Here is a 22,285-nt window from a genome sequence, read left to right as displayed (position 1 = left end):
ACCCTCAGATCTGTCCCACTCCTGCCCAGGCCCCCATTGGCACCCTTGATGCGAATGTTGTAGAGCTGACCATGCCCACCCAGTAGGCCACACCCACACTGGCCACACCCACCCGGCCCGCCAAGGGCAACTGCAATGCTGATGCAGTCAATGAAATTGAGTTTGACACCCCTGCTTTAAATCTATTGGCCGCTGCCTAGTGGCCAACCGTATAAGTAGCTGCGTAGAAGCCTGTTTCAGTGTTGTTCCTGTTTGCCTTAATTAAGCAATGTTTCTGTTTGCAACTTCTCGTCTCGCTTACTGCCTCCAAAGAACTCACTACACAACACCTCCCCTCCCCAAATCTACAAGATTCAGAAGTGCCTCTGAACTCACATGATTGCAGCCCATTTCTGCTATTCACTAAATCTCCTCCCTTTTTTGTGTAAGCCTGAAAAAAAAGATGATTATAGTTTAAGGAATCCACAGATTTAAGCTAACCTGTCTCTTCAAACAGTGGCATTTTTTTCATATAAAGACGGGTGAATGTAGCTGAGAAGTATTGAGCTCGCATAAAATCCAACACACTTCTTAAGAATTATTTCCAGAGCGCACTGCTCTCAGAATTAGACTCCTGATAATCTAGTGAATTGAAAGTTTCATCCTAAAATCCATTCGGGTTTACTTATCTAAAGAAAGCCACAGACTAACAGGGTGAACTCACATGTACAGATGAGAACCCCCTTTTACAGTGTTCACTATTTCTGCATAAAAAGAGCTCTAAACATAGTGCCAGTTTAAGCAAAATAGAGAAGTGAAATGAACTGCAACTGGACACTTCAGCCAGGTGTCAGGGATAGATGGATTATAGGGAGACAATCCATTAAAGAGAAATATCTCAAGCACCAGACAGACCCCCTGAGCAATGGATGCACAAACTAATAGAATGTCCATGGAAAGATCAACAAAGTACTGAAAGGCCTCAAGGTCAACTCTATGTCAATGTTAGTTAAAAAGTTGCCATGAAATACAAAATGGGCTGAAGTTTGAGACACAATAATCTTGCAAAATACATCCCTGAAAAACAATTATATAGGGACTTTTTAATCAACTGATAGAAATTTGCTCATGGCAACATTAACCAGAAAGGGTTAATGTTACCCCTCTAAGGACAACAAGTAGTGGCATATAATAAGGACCTCTTTTCAAAGAAGAATTGACTGCATAAGTATGAATAGACTTTCCCTCAAAGAGCAGTATCATACTGATCACTCTTCCTGGGGTGGTAGACTGTTTATATCTAACTCATTAAGTTCAGAAATATCATTGCCAGCAAATCTTTACTCAAACGGTAGGGGATGGGGACACTATCTTCTCCACCCAAGATTCAAGAACAATTCATGTGTCAGAATCAGATCCTGCTATGTCTGCTTGTGTTCTGATGTTACAGATGGGTTTCCATTCATACAGGAGGGGATGTTAACAACTTCTTTAATAGATTAAGATAAACTACAGATACCCTTGTCCGTTGTCTTTTCTATCTAAGGCAACCAAGGAAGATCCAGTTAACTTGATGGCCAATGCTTCACTGAACATCCAGCCTTGGGGGAGGGGGGGAGGGCTAGTAGGAAACCTCTAATTAAAAAAAAAATCTTTAAGTCCTTTACAACAATCCATCCTGTTAGATAATTTCCAATTTGCTATTCTTGGACAAGGTGGTTAATCATACGGCACCTGAGATTCAGGAATTGCTGAATGAAACAGCTTGTTTAGACTCATTTCAGCTGAGCTTAAGAACTGGGAATGAGGCTGAAAATTTTTTTAGTTGCCTTGGTAAATAATCCACAGTGAAATCAAGACAAGGAGATGTCTGCTGGACCTCTCAGTGGTATGTAGCTCCACTTCTTTTTTATCTACTGTTAAGGATGGTATTAGTTCTAAATTGGGTTCTAATGGGGTACTATAAGGCTCCGTCTTCAATATCTTCATCAATGACTTAGAATAGATGAGGAAATAGAAGGGGAACTCATCAAATTTGCAGATGACACTAAACTGGCAGGAATAGCCAACACTCCAGAAGACAAGCTCAGGATCCAAAAAGATCTTGACAAACTTGAACAATGGGCCCTATCCAACAAAATGAATTTTAATGTGGAAAAGAGCAAAGTATTACATTTAGACTGGAAAAACCAAAGGTATAAGTACAGATTAGGTGAGACCTGGCTCAAAAACAGTAAGCGTGAGAGGGACCTTGGAGTCCTAGTGGACGATCACTTGACTATGAGCCAGCAATGTGCAGCAGCCGCCAAAAAAGCTAATACAATCCTGGATTGTAGAAACGGAGGCATAGAATAAAAATCACATGAAGAATTAGTACCACTTTATAAAGCCCCAGTGAGACCACACCTGGAATACTGCAACCAATTTTGGTCGCCATATTACAAAAAAGCTGTTGAGATCTTGGAAAAGGTTCAGAGAAGAGCAACTAAGATGATTAAAGGCCTGGAGACTAAAACATACGAAGAATAGCTACGGGACTTGGGTTTGGCTAGTCTAAAGAAAAGAAGAAACAGGTGCAACATGATAACAGTATCGCAGTGAGAGGCTGCCACAAAGAAGAGGGGGTCAAATTATTCTCCAAAGCACGAGAGGGCAGGACAAGAAACAATGGTTGGAAACTGATCAAAGAGAGAAGCAACCTGGAATTAAAGAGAAAGTTCCTAACAGTGAGGACAATTAACCAGTGGAACAACCTGCCTTCAGAAATTGCGGGCACTCCATTATTGGAAGGTTTTAAGAAGAGACTGGACAGTTACTTGTCTGAGATGGTATAGGTTCTCCTGCTTGAGCGGGGGGGCTGGACTAGAAGACCTCCAAGGTCCCTTCCAGCTCTATTCTATTCTATTCTATTCTATTCATTCTCATTCTCATTCTAATCTATTCTCAATAGGTCAGGTAAATGGGTTAGATGACTGCAGGCATTGCTATACCCCAGTCCTGTAAGAACGGCCAACAGTTACCTCTTTGTTTTGAGGCACAATTCAAAGTGCTGGGAGTAATTTTGAAAGCATTAAATACTTAGGGTCCAAAATGCCTAGGGGGTTTACCTTCTCAATGGTAACCCTCAAACCATGGAACCCCCTTCTTAGGAGTCTAGACTGCCACTCTATTGGATAATGTTTTGTAAATAGGTAAAGTCTTTCTATTTTAGGAAGGCATTCAATATCCGGTTCAGTTTTAGAACACACGGCTATTTCTATTAGATGTCTTTGTACATTTTTGGAGCGCTGCCAACATTTAAATCTTGCATTTATTTCAAGTGTTTTAAGTTGCCCCTAGTGATGCATATGCATTAAAGGGCAGGAACATAATGTGCATGTACATATAAAAATAAAATCAGTATTCATACTGATTAATTTCTGCCTCCCCAGATCTGGAATTCCTTCTGCAATGCAGCCTATGTTCTTACATTTATAGAATATAAATTTTACACATCTAAAATGCAAAACCTGAAAAAGGTTGATTGTGGCCAGTGGTGGAGGATGAGTGAGGAGAAAGCGTGAATGCATTTTTAAAAGATCTGCCTAAAAGTTCCCACATAGCCGATACTGCCACTGAATAAAGAGCATGCTACCCAAGCTTGCAGAATTGTGCCAATTTAAGCGGAAAGGCATTGTGAGTGAAACACAAGCAGGCTGACCCCTGCTCCAGACTTCTTTTGTCTCAGCTTCATCCCTGATCCAACCGTGTCCATACCATGAATGAGCTTTGCATGACAGTTATCTTACAACCCGGGTAAATAGCAATGCTTCCAGAAATGACGCCTGGGCCCCCACAGGATCCTAGACTTTTGTGTCCTACAGTGACACAAGCTGTAGGTTGAGATACCCAATACTCCATGCATGTTTTAATATTCTTATTGCTTTAATATGCAAAAAAAGAGACAAAAATGGGTGAAATAAAAAACAAACATTCAGAGAAAAAAAAGGAAACAAAATATATCACGGTATATATCAAAGCAATATTTAAACCCATCTTTACACCTTGACCACACAGCCTAATATTGATCAGTCTTTCCATTACATTAAGAGAGATCCAGTTTATAAACAGAAAGGAAAGACATATCAGTAATCTCCAAATTATAAATCTGGGATCACACCATCTTTCCACCATTAAAGAATAATCTTCATACAGAGATTAGAGCCAATTTATGGGATGGTGTTGGTCTACAATTCAAAAGTACATTTATGTATTTAAATTATATTAAAGTTTGTAATATCAAAATAATACATTTATGAGTATCAAACCATAACTAGGTAATATGGATCAAGTCCATATCACTCATTTTATATATGCAACGTATTACTAACATCCAAACATTTTAAAATATTATTTGGGACGCTTAGTATAAGCTAAAAAAATCTTTTATTGAATTAAGGAAGTGATGCGTCGGAGCTGGAAAAAAATGCCGTGGGGGGGAGCGGCTATGCAGGGTAAGGTATCCGGGCAGCTCAGGTGAGAAGAAGGTGAGCTTCGTAGGGCTGGACCTCGGTGCCCCCGAGTCCTCCTTTGACGGGGCCCTGCTGATTGCCAGCTGATTGCCAGCAAACGTGGCTCGATCCTCAGCAAGCTCTGTTTGCCGCGTCCTGCCCAATGCCACTGCCATGAGGCCACAGAACAAGCCTCCTCGCCTCTTCTTCCCTCGCAGACATCGGTAGCACCCACCCCACCTACCGCTCATCCCGGGGCACCTACCACCATCCTGCACTCTCCAGCCCATCGCTGGCCAGCCGGGTGCACCGAGCTCAGACCTCGGGCAGATGGAGGCCAGAGGGGAGTGAGAGCCATGACTACCTGGCTCCTCCGCCTGAGGACGCATGTGGGGAGAGGCACCGTCCAGCTCGATAAGCCGTGGTCTGCCCGCAGGAGCAGAAGAATGGATGAGGAGGGCTGGCCGGGGATGGGCACAGGGCTGCTCTCAGGGGGAATCTGACCAGCCCCAGCCTGGAGGGGGTGAGAGGCCAAGGGAGCCCGAAGGGAGGGAGCCTGGTATGCCCGGCTGGCCAGCGATGGGCTGGAGAGCGTGGGACAGTGGCAGCTGCCCTGGGATGAGTGGTAGGTGGGGTAGGCGTTCTCAATGTCCACAGGGGAAGACGCCGCAAGGAGGCTCCGTGCCCAGTCCAGCCCAGTCCCGGCACAGAAAGTGAGGCAGCAGCCCTATGTACATCCCCGTGCGTGAGTGCGCCCCTACCTTGCCAGGCAAGCGGAGCCGCAGCATGTGCGGCAGAATTGCACAGGAAGGCAGCGAAAGGCACGAGGAGCCCCGATCCCAGCAGAGCCCCTCCCCACTCTCCTCCTCCCCCCCTCGTAAGAGCTGCGGGGCTCAGGAGCCTCTCCCCATGCCCTCCCACCCGCTGAGCAAGATGCCCTCCTCCCCACTGCCCACCCCGCCAGAACAACATCGAGCTGGCCACGCCCACCCTGGCCACGCCCACTTAGTCTGCCATGACCACTGTAGCCACACCCACCCAGTGGGCCACGTCCACCCAATGGGCCACACCCACTTGGTACCCGGCGATACATAAGTGGGTTTTGGGTTCCAGTTTGGGCAATCTCTAAAAGGTTCGCCACCACTGATCTAGAAAAACTGACAATGCATTTGGACAATGCATTTTACATTGTTGTTTTGCAATTTTAGACAATCAAAATTCTTCATGCAATAATTCAAATGGTTTAAACATTTGATTGGCAACAGCCTGAATTCAAGCAATTATCAAACTGGGATTTACAGAGTTTATGTTTACCATCAGAATAAGGGTACAAATTAGCTTTCCATTCCAATATTGTCCAAATTTACTTTGCAAACATAAACTTGGAAATACAATGGAGCTACACTAAAATCAAGCCCTTGTGTCAGGGTCTTGATCCTTGCATTCTTCAATTTTTGTTCTTTCATGTTTTTTTAAATTACTTGCATCTGATCTTACAACTCCAAATGAAGAAAGTTTCATAATTTCTAATTATTCCTAAACATTAACAATTATTAAATAATAAATAAAAGTTAAATAATATGTAATTCATAGTTATATAATTATTATAATACTGTAATTACTACTTATTAAATAAATCTTTAAAAGCAAACAGCAGAAACGTCACTGATTACCAATTTCCATTTAAATATTAGTTCTTACAGGAAATAAATCAAACTTATGTCACTTACCCAAAAAACCTTATAAAAGACCAAACTGTTGCATATCAATAAAAATGTATATATAAAATACATATTTATTAATCAAGATATATCACTGATACATAACAATTTGTATTCAGTTTCATCCACTGTTATATACTAAATATTCTCCATTTTTTTTAACAAACTTTAAAATCAAATAAAAAAATAAAAGGAGGTAAACTTTACACGTTTTATGAGAACACTGACAAAGGAGGCCATAATTCCATTTGAAATAATAATTTGCCAATAACTAGAATATCACATATTAATACAATTAAATTAAAAAATACATATTTAGGCGGAATCTCAATTTCCAAAATTTTCCATTGCATCATGTCAAAGGCTTTTTCCACCTTCAACAAAACCATTAATGCCGATTAATGAATGAACAACAAATTACTGTTAACATTTTTGCCTTGATCTTAAAAAGGGAAATCAGATGATCAATTGCAGAGTTTCAGTTAATGCAAACTTTAGTGATGGTGGGGAGGGAAAAGGCATTGTTATACCTCCAATGAGAGAACGGAAAGAGAGGAGGAGATCTTATACCAGGGGTAGGCAACCTCGGCTCTTTTATGACTCACGGACTTCAACTTCCAGAATTCCTGAGTCTGTGAGTCATAAAAGAGCCAAGGTTGCCTACTCCTGTCTTATACCATCCAATGGAATATCCATTCAGACTGGAAACTTCCTTCCTTACATAGAATTAGAGGGTTATCTGTTATTTCTTAGATAAAGGCAGCTTGATCATGACTAATCTTTAGAAGAACTATATTATGAAAAAAAATCTTCATTTCTTTTTCAGTTATATTTGGCTTAGCATTAAAAATTGAAACCAAACATTTTTAAGTTGCCTCAGTTATTCAGAAAGATTATATATTTTACCCTGGGCATCTTTAGTAACAGAGATACAGTAGTACCATACTGTGCAATTTTATTAGCTGGTTGAGTATCTTTGCTTCATATAATTCAATGAATATTCTGTTTTTCAAGTTCATAAAGGGAATTAAGTTTCTCTTTAAGAACTCCATAACATTCTGAAGTAGGCTGCTCAAGAGTTTCTTAAATTTATTAAAGTATTATTTGTTTGTTTGTTTGTTTATTTATTTAATTTCTATAGCCACCCATCTCAGTCAATAACAAAGAAAAAATAGTTAATGGTAAGGAAAATAACGGAATGAACAATCTGTACAATAACTGCTCCAACGTAACTAATACCAAGATCAAAAAAGGAGCCGTGGTGGAGCAGTGGGCTAATGCCTCCTTAAGTAACACCAGCTGCCTGCAATTAGTGCAGGTTCACATCCCACCAGGCTCAAGGTTGACTCAGCCTTCCATCCTTCCGAGGTAGGTAAAATGAGGACCCAGATTATGGGGGGCAATTAAGCTGACTTTGTAATAATGCCGCTTGGGGGGTGTGTGAAAGCCCTAATAAGCAGGCATATACATAGAATGAAGGCTACTGCTAAGGTTGTAAGCCGCCCTGAGTCTTCGGAGAAGGGCGGGATATAAATGGAATTTTAAAAAAATGAAACAATGCTATGACGTATACCTCTAAAACATGACATAAAACATAAAAATTTCCTATTCAGTTCTTCCTAGACCCTTCAGACCAACCCAATTTGCCAACTCTTAGGGTTCTCCAAATATTCTCCAAAGGAACTGAGGGCAGGACAAGGACTAATGTGTGAAAGATTATTAAAGAGAGATAAAATCTAGTATTAAAGAAACATTTCCTGACAGTGAGAACAATTAGTCAGTGAAACAGCTTGCCTTCAGAAGCTGTGTTGTGCTCCAACACTGGAGGTTTTCCAGAAGAGATTGAACATTTGTCTGAAATGGTTTAGGGTCTCCTGCTCAAGACCTCCAAGGTCCCTCCCAACTCTGTTATTCTATATTCTAAATCCAGGGCTTTTTTTCTCATTGAACGCTCAGAACGGAGTTCCGGCACCTTTTTTGGATGGAACCTTGTAGGGTAGGCAAGGCAGGTTATATAACATGTGTGAGTTCTGGCACCTTTTTCTTTTACAAAAAAAGCACTGTCTAAATCTATATTTTATGTTCGAGCTCCTTTCCAACTTACTGTATTTTTCCAATATTACATGGCATATTCTGATTCTGGACTGCCACCTGCTGGTCAAAAACAGCCTAGGCACGAACAGCTAGAGTACCGTATTAGACTAGAAAGCTCAGTAGAAGAACAGAACCTATTTTAAAGGTTAATTACAAAATGAGAGCCAGAGCATGCACACTTTTTATTTTTCAATAAAACTGCGTCAGAGGGAGAAAAAGAAAAAAAATGTACATCAGACAGACGCAGAACCCATAGGTGTGACTCACAGAGACCGAGAGCTGACTAATTTGAAATGACCACATTTATTTCAGCAAGCTACAAAAAACATTTATGCAGAACTGTTAATACCGCATTTCCTTCCATTGCAGAAGATCCTACTTTCCCCATGGCAGAACATCAGCAAAAGCTAAGGGCAGGTTACGGAGGCGGCTACCAGGGCCAGAAGGGATATCATTTCCAAAGCCAGCTGACGGAAGAAAGCGCAAGGGCGCTTCAGGGCCCCGTCAGCATCACCCAGAGCGAAGTCACACCGAAAACCACCCTGAGCCACCTTCCCGTGCCATCTGTTTTTCTCCTTTAAACATCAAAACATTTTTTATTTATTTTTATTTTAATTCCATTTATATCCCGCCCTTCTCCGAAGACTCAGGGCGGCTTACAAGCTTAGCAGTAGCCTTCATTCTATGTATATGCCTGCTTATTAGGGCTTTCACACACATCCCCAAGCGGCATTATTACAAAGTCAGCTTAATTGCCCCCAATAATCTGGGTCCTCATTTTACCTACCTGGGAAGGATGGAAGGCTGAGTCAACCTTGAGCCTGGTGGGATGCGAACCTGCACTAATTGCAGGCAGCTGGTGTTACTTAAGGAGGCATTAGCCCACTGCTCCACCAAGGCTCTATTGGAACCTAATTTGCCAAGTGCGCTTGCAGAATTGACAAAAATACAGTAAGGTTAGAAAATGGGAAAGAAAAATGAAAAAGAGCGTCTGGAGGTGACAAAGGTCTCTCTGTCCTTTTGGGCTCTCGAGCATTACCTGAGATTAATACCAGGAGAAGGTCGTCTGCTGTGAGACTCTTGGCTAATTCCAAGATGGCCCTGGCCGCCTCCAAAGCTTCTTTGTCAGGAAGGTTCTCCCTCGCTCCTTCCAGGACTTGGATTCGGCTCCACGGCTTCAGCAACATTTCCCTGCAAGCATTTTTCCCCCCAAAAAAGAGTCACTTATTAGCTGAGCTTTGTACTGCTGAAAGCCATGATGTTTAAAACTTCTTAAACAGATGGCAGCCAGGATAATTAAAGTGATAATAAAAGGAAAACAAAAGAATATTAGTCACCTAAAATTCTGCCTAAGGAGCAACTCAAACAACAAGTTGGTTTCTGTTTTTCCCCATGGGCTAAGTAAAAATAGGAAGTATCTCTCTCCATAAACCTGTTCAAGTAGCTAGTACTTGAAATAGGAAAGCAGGTCACAACTGAGATTTAAGATACACCAAGCCATGAAGGTCTCAAGAAAGAATTCTTGAAGCTGGCTCACCTATCTCATCTCCATAAAATGTAGCCTTCTTCCTTACCTCATTCCTGCATGTCGCAGAGTTTCTTGAATGCCTTGAGGAATACTGATTATTCCCCGAGTGAGGTAGCCTCCAAGGATATCCTCAGCCACTGCTGCCATGCCCAGAACAGCCTTTCCAAAGCCAACCAGGTACAGATTTCTCTTCAGTTCAAAAGGATGGCCCTGTAGCAAAAGTCTGGGGCATCCGCCCGGTTCTACCGCCAAGGACCTTTTCAGCATTGGCCCCGGGAGGACCGCATCCACAGCACTGCGAAAAAAATGTAGCCCGTGGTCCTTGAGAGTCATTTGCAGAGAGGATATCTCGCTGGTGAAACTAAAATGGGGCGACCAACAGATTTTGCCAGTGATTGGCAAGCTTTTGAAGACAGAAACCATGCCCCAAATCCACCAGGAATAAGCGATGATTAACGTCCTGAAAAAAGTGGATAAGTGATTAAGGATATCTGGCGAGTTGCTTTTCACTCCCAGAATATATGCCTTACAGAAACTTTGCTTGCTATGAGCTTTGTTTTTTTTCCTCACCACCACCTCCTGTCTTTCTGTTCTCCTGGGAAGGTCCAGAGGTCTTTTTATACACCCAATTTGATAGATCAAATGGGAAGGTTAATAATTAGCCAGCAAGAATTGCTTGAAAACAATCTATCTGGCATTTAGGGAATAGAAAAAACTAGGGTTAGTTAAACAACATGAATCTTGAAAAAGAAATATATACCACTTATATTCTCCTCCCTCCCTAAAAATGTAGAATACAAACTAAATTACTGATTACAAAACAATAAAACTTCAAACATGGATATTTTATGAAGCCAGGGTTACAAAATAAGAAGCTGCAAAGAATTACTTAAAAGTTCCTCGGGGGGGGGGGAAGCATGTTGGCTTGGGGGAAGAAGGGGGAGGAGGAGAGGGGAGGGAGAGAGAGGGGGAGAGAAGAAGAGGGAGAGACAGAGAAAGAGGGGGGGGAGGGTCTAGAAACCAGGAGACTGTGAATTCTAGTCCTGTCTTGCACATGAAACCCAGCTGGGTGACTTTGGGCAGTCACTTTTTCTCAGCCTAACCCACCTCACAGGGGTGTACTGTGTGTGTTATTTATAAAAATAATAAAGGGGGAATATAAATAAATCAGAGAATGGATTTTGTGTCCATCTGTGAGATTACCTCAGTAGCAAAGATTTTCTATGGAGTCATGCAGTGAACCTCAGATAGTGAGAAAGGTCTTAACCTAAGAGTGAGAGATATTGATGGTGATGAAACCATGAATGTACTCATTTCTCCTTACACACTAAACATGAAAGTAAAATCTCCAGCTCTTAATAATCAATCCAATGATCAAGAAAGAAATTCAGCCTCGTGACTCATTATCTGATCACTGACTCTCAGAAGTAATGTTTGGGGAAGGCCCCAACATACCGATCCCACCTGGTCCCTGGGAGAATTCTGCCCTCAGCTCAACCATCTGTTGGCATCTTAGAACATTGGAGAGGTTTCATTCAAGTCATTTATAATAACAATTTATTTGTTTGCGGCCACAGACCAAAATACAAGTACAACAAAAGAAAAACATAGAGAAAGTAAAATCATAGACAATTGAACACCAGAAGCCTTGGCTGAGGGGAATTACAGCGTTCTCCTCTAATAGTTACAGCTCTTTAAAAAAAATTTAGAGACCTGAGAAGTGATATATGAAGAGCCATCCCCTAAACAATATAAGACCAAATTACTAGCATTGGGACCAGAAGGGTCTATTTTAAGGAGAGACAGTAGTTTAGTTCTGCCTGCATTATACATAGGGCAGTATAAAAAGACATGCTCCACAGTTTCAACCTCAGCCCTATCACAGAGGCATAGTCGCTCGCTAATCGGGAGCCTCTATTCAAGTCATTTGTAGTACATGGAATCCAAATTTCTAAACTGTCCTTCAAATGAGTTTTGAGTTTAAGACATCCTGAATTCTGTGATATTTGGATCCATCTCATTGGCTTCCCAGGGCCCCCAATAAGACTCCCAGCAGTCTTTTCAAACCGTATCTTTCTGGTTCTTCCAACCACACATGTATGTGCATTTGCATGAGTGCACACACATACACAGAGATTTTATGTTCAAAGATGCCAACAGATGGCAGAACTGATGAGCTACGAGCTCTGACATGTTCTTTAGCATTTGTTCTTTCACTTCAGTTGATAGCAAGTTGCTTTGAGAAAATATTGTGTTTCTATTATTGGTGAAATGTAAGCTTGCAATGAGTACTCATCAATGCACACCAAGACTTGGAAAGGGTGCAGAGAAGAGCAACTAAGACAGGAGTGTCAAACTGGTGGCCTGCGGGCTGGATGCATCATGAGCAGGTCAAGTCCACTCCGGCTCCGCAAAGGCAAAAATTGTCATGATACGTCACGTGAATTAAGATGATTAGGGGGCTGGAGCTAAAACGTATGAAGAACGGTTGCAGGAACTGGGTATGTTTACTCTAGTGAAAAGAAGTAGTAGAGATAGTATGATAACACTGTTATCATAACAATGTTCCAGTATTTGAGGGGCTGCCACAAAGATGAGGGGGGGGGGCAATCTATTTTCCAAAGCAACAGAAGCCAAGATAAAAATCAATGGATGGAAACTAATCAAGGAGAGAAGCAAACTAGAACCAAGGAGAAATTTCCTAACAGTAAGAACAATAAACCAGTGGAATGGTTTGCCTTCGCATGCCTTGTGAGTGCCCCATCACAGGAGGCTTTCAAGAAATTGGACAGCCATTTGTCTAAAATGGTATAGACTTTCCTGCTCAAGCAGGACTAGATGACCTCTAAGATCCCTTCCAACTCTGGTATTCTGTTAATTGATTATTCAATTATTCTATTCTCATTAAACCAAAAGAGACCCTTTGATTGAAATTTTATAGACTTCTGACCCTAGATTTCTTGTTTTATATAACAATTTTATTAAATATTCTGTTAATCAGAATTCTGATAACTGGTTTGAGAATTGGTCTGATGATGTAGATTCTTATGTTGAAACGACAGAAATAAAGGGCAGGCTTCTGCAGGCCTCCAGGCTCATGAAGACCTTGTGAAAGCATCATGAAAACCTTTTTAAAGAAACCACAGAGCTTGAGGATGAGCGCATCAGAATGTGTGAACTTCTTGCCATACCTACTGAGCTGTGCTTCCTGCTTATGCAACCAAACAAAACTAAGAAATCTATATAAACTTGCATTTGAGGTTCATCAGGTCTTATGGGAGGACCCACCTTTGAAACCAAATTTATATTCCTTCCTTTTAATTTTAACAATCTTGATCTTAAGTCCCTTCAAATGCTGTCCTAAAACTTAATTTGTTTCCTTTCTTTTTCTTTGTCCCTTCTTACAGAATCCTTCAAACTTTTAAGAAATTTGTTTTGTAAATCCAATATAGGAAAGTTAACCAGGTCACTCTTTTGATTTGTCATCTGTATATCCCTTTTAATTATTAAGACACCAGCTGGTTTCATTTGTATATCCAGTATATCATATTTTTCCATATCATTCTGTTGCAAAGGTTGCTAACAGCCAAAAAGTAATTAAGAAGCAATTTCTGAAAGTGATTAAGAAATGATTCTCAGCAACCTTCTGTCCATATAGGCTGCATTACGGTAGTCAGTTTGATCGAAATCCCGCCATTCAACTCATGAACTGAGTAGCAAAATCTCAGTGCCTACAATCTTCTCACAAAGATCAGCTACCCAGAGTAGAAGTGAGCAAATATTATGATTTCTCCTTTTTCTAGAGAGACTACACTGGCCGGAATTCACATCTCTATCCAATACTGTTCCTGTCCTTCAGGGATGTCTAGTTTGCCATAAACCTTCCTCAGAAGTCCCATTTTACGTCTAGATTTTATACACTGTGGGTAAGCTGCATTTGAGCTTGTTCGGTTTGGTTCAGCAAGTTGTGTGAAACAAGCCATTCCAGTCTGCAAATCATGTGAACCTTGCCAAATGTGGTTTACTCAACGAACAAGGATTTAATAAATGATCACCTACCAATTTCATGAAGCAGATATACAGTATTTCTCTTTTCTCTGAAAATAATTCTGCTTCAAAAGTGGACATTTTTAGATAACCTGTTTTTGAACAAGTGATGTGCAAAGATATGATAAATTGCTCTTATGGAAAAAGCTACTGATAAAAGTTGAATAGCGACTTCTCAGATGGATGAACAACATTTTTATTAGAACTGGGAAAATCTGATGCTAACAACAGTAATTCTTCTTTTAAATTTATTGGTATAAGGAAAGTATGGTGGGATTTTGAGGTACATTGTTCTGTACTGCTTTCCTGCATTCTTGTTTCTTGACTTACAAAGTACTGAGAGTGAAAAATAAAATAAAATCCTAAAATTATTTAATTTCTACATAATGTCTTCTCATAAGTGTGGCTAATCTGTTGTAATAAATCTCCTTTTTCACTCTTTTCTGCTATTAAGTACAGTGCACTGATCAAGTGCTAGAGATAGTGGTATAATAACCAAATGCCATCTTGCTATATATGTAGCTGAAAAAAATAAATCCTCCATTGCACTTGAAAGTTTTCTCTTGTGTTCTTGAGTTGTTTTGTCTACTTTAACCTGCTGTGTGTGACGCATTTTGGCCAAGAGCCTCATGTTTTCATTCCCACTGACATGCAAGGTCACAAGCGTATCAGGGATGGCACTAACACCTCTGAGCCACAACAGCTTCCCTGCCGTCTTTCACTTCTGAACAACAGAACAGACCAAAAGGGGAACAATTTATTCTCTGCACTGAAATGAGGACTTTGAGGCAAGAGTTATGGCTAGCCAGATCAAAATGACATTTCTTCTTCTTGTTCTTTTTTCACTTGATCGTAGCAGCTGCTCAGAAAGTGATCCAGAAGCCATCATTAATCTTGGCAGATCAGCTGAGAATTGCATCTTCTATGACAGCATTGCTCTGGGACTGTGAAGAGCTTAGATTAATCTCTTTTAAATGAAAACTTCATAAGCTGCCATTAATGAAAACTGGTCCTAATCTGCATATTAATTTGAATAAATCATCCCAACATGTTCCTGTGATGGTTCCTTGCGACTCTTGTTTAGTTTCACTATATAAAAAATGGAAGTAACTTTTAATTTCTTATTAATTCCCCAGAGTGGCATACAGAAAGCATTCTCAAATAAATAACTGAATCAGAGAATAAGCAATAACATATGTTATATGTGAAACAGATATAACATTAAAAGAAGAAATTTAAAAAAATTGAATTAATCAAGGTGGTCTACAAAATCACTGAATAATGATATAATTTAACACCTACCTAGAATAACTATCTGAAATCAAGACAGTTGTGGGTATAACCCAAATAACAATGGGATGAGCCAAAAGTAAACCTTTGACAACACACTCTAGTAACCTAGGAAATGTTATGTTCTTTTAAACATTTTATATCCTTTTGGGCAGTCATGTGTGACCTTTTGGTTGTAGTAAATAATACACTGTAATTAAAAAAGAAAAAACTGAGCATCTATTGTTATGTGCATCCCTGATCATTTGCCTCCTAATCTCTTTTCACAACAACCCCGCACTGTGGCCTTATATGCCCCTCTATTCAGGAACTGAAGCTGGACTTCTTTTATTGCTCTCCCCATCGCATTCTGCTACAGGGCTGGACAGTCACACGTGAGCTAAGTGACCCTCTGCTGCAAATGCTGGATCTGGTCCTGAGCCCCAACTATGTCCTAAAACCTGGTGGGGACTGCGTAGGTCGGATCAGGATAGCCAATCTCAAAGCTCCTGTTCCTACAAATCCATCATTTCTGCCCAGTTAGAGGGAGGCACTCAACGGGAGAGCAAGCCATTCAATCTAGTTTGTCCTGATATTACCTAGTTTGGGTAATGAAGCGTCTGCAGGAAAACAGTCAAGCTCAGAGAGCACCAAAGACTGCTCATAGTTTGTCCTGTTGGAAATCATCACCTTCACGCACATACGTTCACTACATGCAGTTCCTGATAACTCAACTTATCAAGTGGGGTGGGGGGGGAAGGGAAAGGAAGAGGAGAAAGCCTGGGAAACTACTACTCTGAAAAGGTGCTTCCTGAAGAAGGAGCAAGCACTTTCCCCTATGGAGAGGGATGGCCCTGGCTTTGGGAGGGTAAGGGTAAACACACAGATAGTGCAATTGTGTGTATAAAATTTAAATTGTGGGTTTACAAATAGAGGAGGGGGGGTGTATATCCATGCAAGTGCATAGAAGACTTCATGTCAACAGTGGAGCTCTCCACCTCAGCTTCTGTTGCCCGCTAGCCCTCAACAAGCGAGCCTCCAGCTAATTAATGCACCCAGATATTCCTCCTCATCCTTGCATCAACTCAAGATATCAGCTGCTGCCATTTGGGGGCAAACCATGATTAAGCACGGATTCCTCAGCTTCCATTGACAATTCGTCTATTAATAATCTGAATCTGAAATATGCCACTAACGGCACTGAACTGTGTTGTTTTTTCCCTGTTAACAAAATAATATTATATAGTCCTAAAATCACTGTAGTCCCAGAGTTAGCTGTTATAATGTATTTTGTAAGGCAAAACATGAGGTGCATTGTGCAGACTTCTGACTACATTTCTTGCTCAGGTACTCTAAGCTGCAGCTGTAATTTGACTTCACTGAGAAATAATTTAGGTGAAATGCATAGGTATGTGTGACCTAACACAACTGTAACCTGATTAATTTATTCTTGGAATTTGTGACAACACACTATTCCAGTGTTTACAACTAAGATCAAGATCAAGGCAATTTTGGCAAGTTCCTGTTTCAGTAAGAATGGTTATTCTGTTCTTCTGTTAACTTACCACACTGGGGAAAAAAATTCTCACAATGTTCCAGCTGTCAGAATTAGATATGAAATACTCATTCCACGGGTCAAGGAGATTTTGCAAATGACATATAATAGAAAAATGAGTTTAAGTTCAAAAATGGAAGAACTGAGACCTTTCCTGGAGATAGTTCACTTGTCGGTCACCTTCCCAATCTATCATTTAAAGTGGTAAAGAGAGGTAATATTTTCCTGGCTGTGCCTCATTTGATTATATTCTCAAGTAATTTTCTCATCCATTTTGGTGCTTTTTAATAAAGACAGGGTAAGAGAAAAGAGCTTAGAGGGATGGAAACGATACAATGAACCAGAATGGAGCAGGAAAAGGACTAAACATCTTTCCTATCAATTTAGAATTTGGAATCAGCTTGTAAGGGGTGAGGGGCAGCATAGAAATGAAACAAACAAACAAATTTATGCCAACATTTCTCTGGTTCCCAAAATGCACTCCAACTCCCTGAAAACTCATGGCAGTTTCCTATTATTCTGTAAAATATAAGTGTTACATAAACCTTAGAATAAGCATGATTTAAGGCATGCTTGACTCTTGCTGGCTACATGAACAAATCCGTGGCAGCAATATAGAAGTGATTTGCCACTTGCCTGGGATTTCTTTTTTACTTTTTAGTCTAGCCTACAGCCCTAGTATTCTCTAGAGGTCTGCCATCTAAGCAGTAATTCAGGCCAAATATTTTCTTTTCTGGGATCAAGCAGGACTGACAAAGTGCTGCCGTCTGCTGCAGGCACCAAATAAGCACATAAAAATAAAAAAATAAATAAATAAACCCACCGCCACACAAAGACAGAGGGAAGAAGAAAAAGAGATTCAGCCACATTGCAGATCTTAGCCCATTTAAAAGTGCAGCTGCTGTAAGTTACCCAACATGTGCTCTCCCCCTCCCTGTTATACACCAGTCTTTCCAAGCCTGCTCTACTTCCGGCAGTGAGGTCTTCAATGCTTCCCTCTCAGCATCCCTGTTATAGAAATGGATGGTGGATAAAGGAAGGCAGGCAAGACAGTGGAAAGAAGAGGGCAATGGGCCAGTTGAAAATACCACATTGGGACTTATTCTAGTTTAGAAGCCTTTCAAACAGTAAAAAAGAAAACTGCAAAGGTTGCCTAGGTAAAGGTAAAGGTTCCTCCACACATGCATGCTAGTCGTTTCCAACTCTAGGAGCCGGTGCTCATCTCCGTTTCAAAGCCGAAGAGCCAGCGCTTGTCCGAGGACGTCTCCGTGGTCATGTGGCTGGCATGACTAGACGCCAGAGGCGCACGGAACGCTGTTACCCCACAAATTACAGGTAGTCCTTGACTTACAAAAGTTCGTTGGGTGACTGTTCAAAGTTACAATGGCACTGAAAAAGGTGACTTATGACTGTGTTTCATATTTATGACCCCATGGTCACACGATCAAAATTTGGATGCTTGGGACCTGATTCGTATTTATGACGGTTGCAGTGTCCCAGGGTCGTGTGATCACTTTTTGTGACCTTCTGATGAGCAAAGTCAATGGGGAAGCCAGATTTACTTTACAACCATGTTGCTTAACTTAACTGTAGCAATTCATTTAACAACTGTGACAAGAAAGTTCGTAAAATGGGGAGAACTCATGTAACCACTGTCTCGCTTAGCAACAGAAATTTTGGGTTTAATTGTGATCATACCTCAAGGACTACCTGTATTAGCTACAACATCTAAAAGAAAACTTTTAGAGGCAGACTGGCACTGAATGGCATTGTTGAGGAGGGGGTCACAGTCAAAAATGGCTTCTCCAATTATGTTCCACTTTCCAGCAATACAGTATTTACTTATTTACTATGAAAGCTAGCATCCATTGTTGTTGCAGCTGTAGCAACTGGACTTGTGAGTGGAAAACAAAAGTTTTTGTGACATCAGCCTTCCACCCTTCCAGGGTCGGCAGAATGAGGATCCAGATTGTTGCGGCAATATGCTGACTCTGTAAACCACTTAGAGAGGGCTGTACCACACTATGAAGCAGTATATAAGTCTAAGTGCTATTGTTATTGGTGTTGTATCAGTGAATGTAGAATACTGCTTCTATGAAACTGTATTTTTGAAATTGTCTAAATTCTTCAGGCTATATATGCACTCTCTTTCACACAAATTTCAAGCTAAGACACATAATTTATTCATGCACATTAAAAAACACTGTTTACAGTATGATTATTTGTATCTATATTTATCTTTATTTGTATATAAGTTGTATATGTATCTATATACTGACCATAAACCACGGCAGGTTTTTAGTTCTGATCACATAAGGGATCCTTTTTTAATCCTAATATGGTGAGAGATGGGCAGTAAGCCATACTCACAGGACTTTCGAAGCTGCAACAGGTAATAGTTGACTTCAGTGTAGTAAAGTTGCTGTTGAACTTTTCATAAAGTCCGCTAGTATTGCATCGTTTACCACTGATTGTTTGTGTTGGATTTTTCACTCTCAGATTATGTTCTGTTTGCAATGTTTCCATCTTGTAAAAAGACAAAAATAATTCATTAAATGGTTATTACAACATTGTTTACATGTAATGTGCTTCTACATAATTCTCATATATTCTGCAGTGAAATCCAGTAGCAGTCTCAAGCCCCTCCTTTAGGAGACAGGTAATATAATTTGAAGTATTTTAATTCAGGAAAAAACATGACCATGGGGAACTGCATAGAAGCATGCATGTACTACATACAAGGATATTACGAATGAAATGGGAGAATTGAAATCTAGACAGGAACTAGAACAACAAGGGATAAAACTGGAATGGTGGGCTTACCTACAGATACAAACACGATATGGGAAAGATAGGAAAGAGTGGGGGATATTCAAGAAACTGCATTGGATAAAATTTTATTGGGGCCAGATGAGAAACAAATAAGGAAATTGTATAGTTTGCTATTGGGGTACAAAATGTTTGAGGAACAAGTTAAAGAACCAATGCTGATATGGGCTAAAAATTTGGGACATGGCAGATTTTGATATTTGGCAAACTCTCTGGGATAGAAATAAAAAGATAATGCTGGCCTTAGCTTATAAAGAAAATTTATATAAAATGTTTTACCAGTAGCATCTCCCCCCAGCACGATTAGCCGAAATGTACAAGACAATATCCCCTAGCTATTGGAAGTGTTCCAAAGAATTAGGTACTTATTTTCATGTTTGGTGGTCCTGTAATAAGACGCAAAAATATTGGCAAAGGATTTGGATATGGTTAGAAGAAATATCAGGACGGAGTGTAGATTATAGACCAGAATTTTTCCTACTAGGCATAACAACAGTGAAGCATACCAAAGAAGAGTGATATATAATGATACACATCATCATAGCAGCGAGAATGACGTTCGCCCAGAAATGGAAAAACAGTGAAATACCGGACGAGAGTGAAGTGATAAATAAAATTTGGGCATGTGCAGAAATGGACAAGTTAACTTTGGAAATTAAAAATAAAGATCAGTCAGATTACTACAAAATTTGGAATAAGTTTTACTCATGGTGGGAACAGAAAGGAAGGTCACAACAGAAACACACAGGATGCTGATTTCACATACTACTAGAAAAAGGTGGTTGATAAGATTGAACATTCTATAAGTGTATATAAATGATATGTACATAAAGTGTATATATGTATATAAAACACAAAAATGATGTAAGACAAGAAGGATTGTCAGACCATTAACACCTTGTCCAAATAAAATTTGCTGTAAAAAAAAGAAAAAAAAAGAAAGATGAGTCTAAGGAGACTTAACTGAGGCATTCCCATACTCCTTACGGTAAGAGCTGCTATTTACCTGACCCTTAGAAAATTGTTGTATGCATAAATTTTGTTTAACTGTGTTTGATATTTACTATTTACTGTGACATGTTTTCTTAACAAGAAATTCCACATAACCTACCATTCACTGGCCAGAGGCTAAACACTGGGGATTTAAGATTTTTTTTTAAAAAAGGCAACCTTTTCACATAGTATACAAACCTTTTATAGTTTTCAATGTTAACAATTATGTAATACTTTAAGGTAATACATTTAAGGTAATACTTTAAGGTCTCTCGTTTGTGGAGTTCCTCAGGGGTCGGTCCTCTCGCCTCTCCTGTTCAACATCTACATGAAACCGCTGGGTGAGATCATTCGTGGTTTTGGAGTTGGGTATCATCAGTATGCTGATGATACCCAGCTTTTCATTTCGACCCCAAACCACCCCAGTGATGCCCTTGACGTGATGTCCCATTGCCTGGAAGCGGTTCGGGTCTGGATGGGGAGGAACAGACTTCAACTCAACCCCGACAAGACTGAGTGGCTGTGCATACCGGCATACCGGAATATACAGAATATTCCACCTCTTTCCATGGGTGGTGAGCTATTACCCCCCGTAGATAGGGCTCGCAACTTGAGAGTCCTCCTAGATTCACGGCTTACTTTGGAAGACCATATAGTGGCGGTGACTAGGGGGGCCTTCGCCCAGGTTCGCCTGGTGCACCAGTTGCGGCCCTATCTAGACCGGGATGCCCTGTGTACGGTCACTCATGCACTCGTGACCTCTCGTCTGGACTACTGCAACGCTTTCTACATGGGGCTTCCCTTGAAGACCGCTTGAAGGCTCCAACTGGTACAGAATGCAGCCGCGAGAGTTGTCTTGGGAGTCTCCGGATACTCCCATGTTACACCTCTGCTCCGCGAGCTGCATTGGCTACCAGTTGTCTTCCGAGTGAGATTCAAGGTTTTGGTAATGGTTTTCAAGGCCCTACATGGCATGGGTCCGGAGTACCTCGGGGATCACCTGCTGCCGGCGTCAACTTCCCTCCGCCCTGTGCGTTCCCACAGAGAAGGCCTCCTCAGGGTGCCACCGGTCAGAGAATGTCGTCTGGTGGCCCCCAGGGGGAGGGCCTTCTCTGTGGGCACCCCGGACTTATGGAATCAGTTGCCGGTTGAGCTCCGGACGGCGCCTGACCTTCGCTCCTTCCAACGCGATCTGAAGACCTATTTATTTGAACAAGCCGGCCTGGCCTGATGGGGGATGTGTTGGGGTTTTTATTGCAGTTTTTTATACTATTACTTACTGTTTTAGCTCGGGCTTATATTTAATTCTCTTTTAACTTTTATACTTTGTATTTTATATGTGCCCTGAGTCCTTCGGGAGAAGGACGGTATACAAATATAGTAAAGTTAAACTTAAACTTAATAATTATATTTATTTCAGTGGATTTCTGTACATTGCCCAGTCATTTTCCATGAGATGAGTGTTCATACAAATTTGATAAACTGATTTTTTTTCATACAGCCCAATCCAACTGTACAAAAACAGTCAGAACCTTCTCTCCATATATGGTGCTTTGAAAGGCATGCCTTCTCTCCTTCTAGTGTTTCTCAAATTTGACAACTTTCTTGATGAGGGTAAAAGAGGAGAGTGCAAAAGTTAGCCTGAAACTCAAGATTAAAAAACTAACATTATGGGATCCAGTCCCATCACTTACTGGCGAATAGAAGGGGAAGAAATGGAAGCACTGAGATTTTATTTTCTTGGCCTCCAAAATCTCTGCAGCCATGAAATTAAAACACA

General features: G+C 40.7%; 1 protein-coding gene across 2 annotated transcripts in view; it reads right to left on the bottom strand.

Moving 5' to 3' along the window:
• Positions 1–22,285, bottom strand: part of GLYCTK (glycerate kinase) — a 30,761-nt gene that overhangs the window by 6,929 nt on the left and 1,547 nt on the right. The window contains exons 1-4 of one of the 2 annotated variants that reach the window (XM_083353413.1): positions 19,792–19,809; positions 19,054–19,209; positions 9,859–10,272; positions 9,324–9,475 (exon numbers count right to left, since the gene is read on the bottom strand). In XM_083353413.1, the coding sequence (XP_083209539.1) occupies positions 9,324–9,475; positions 9,859–10,235 (529 nt within the window). In that variant the 5' untranslated portion in view covers positions 10,236–10,272; positions 19,054–19,209; positions 19,792–19,809. Of the gene's footprint in view, positions 1–9,323; positions 9,476–9,858; positions 10,273–19,053; positions 19,210–19,791; positions 19,810–22,285 lie in introns of those variants that run through there. The other variant, XM_083353412.1, reaches the window with a different exon arrangement.

This window comes from Vipera ursinii, assembly GCF_947247035.1.
Source record: "Vipera ursinii genome assembly, chromosome: 2".
Classification (NCBI taxonomy): domain Eukaryota; kingdom Metazoa; phylum Chordata; class Lepidosauria; order Squamata; family Viperidae; genus Vipera; species Vipera ursinii.
This window is presented reverse-complemented; position numbering and strand designations above follow the sequence as displayed.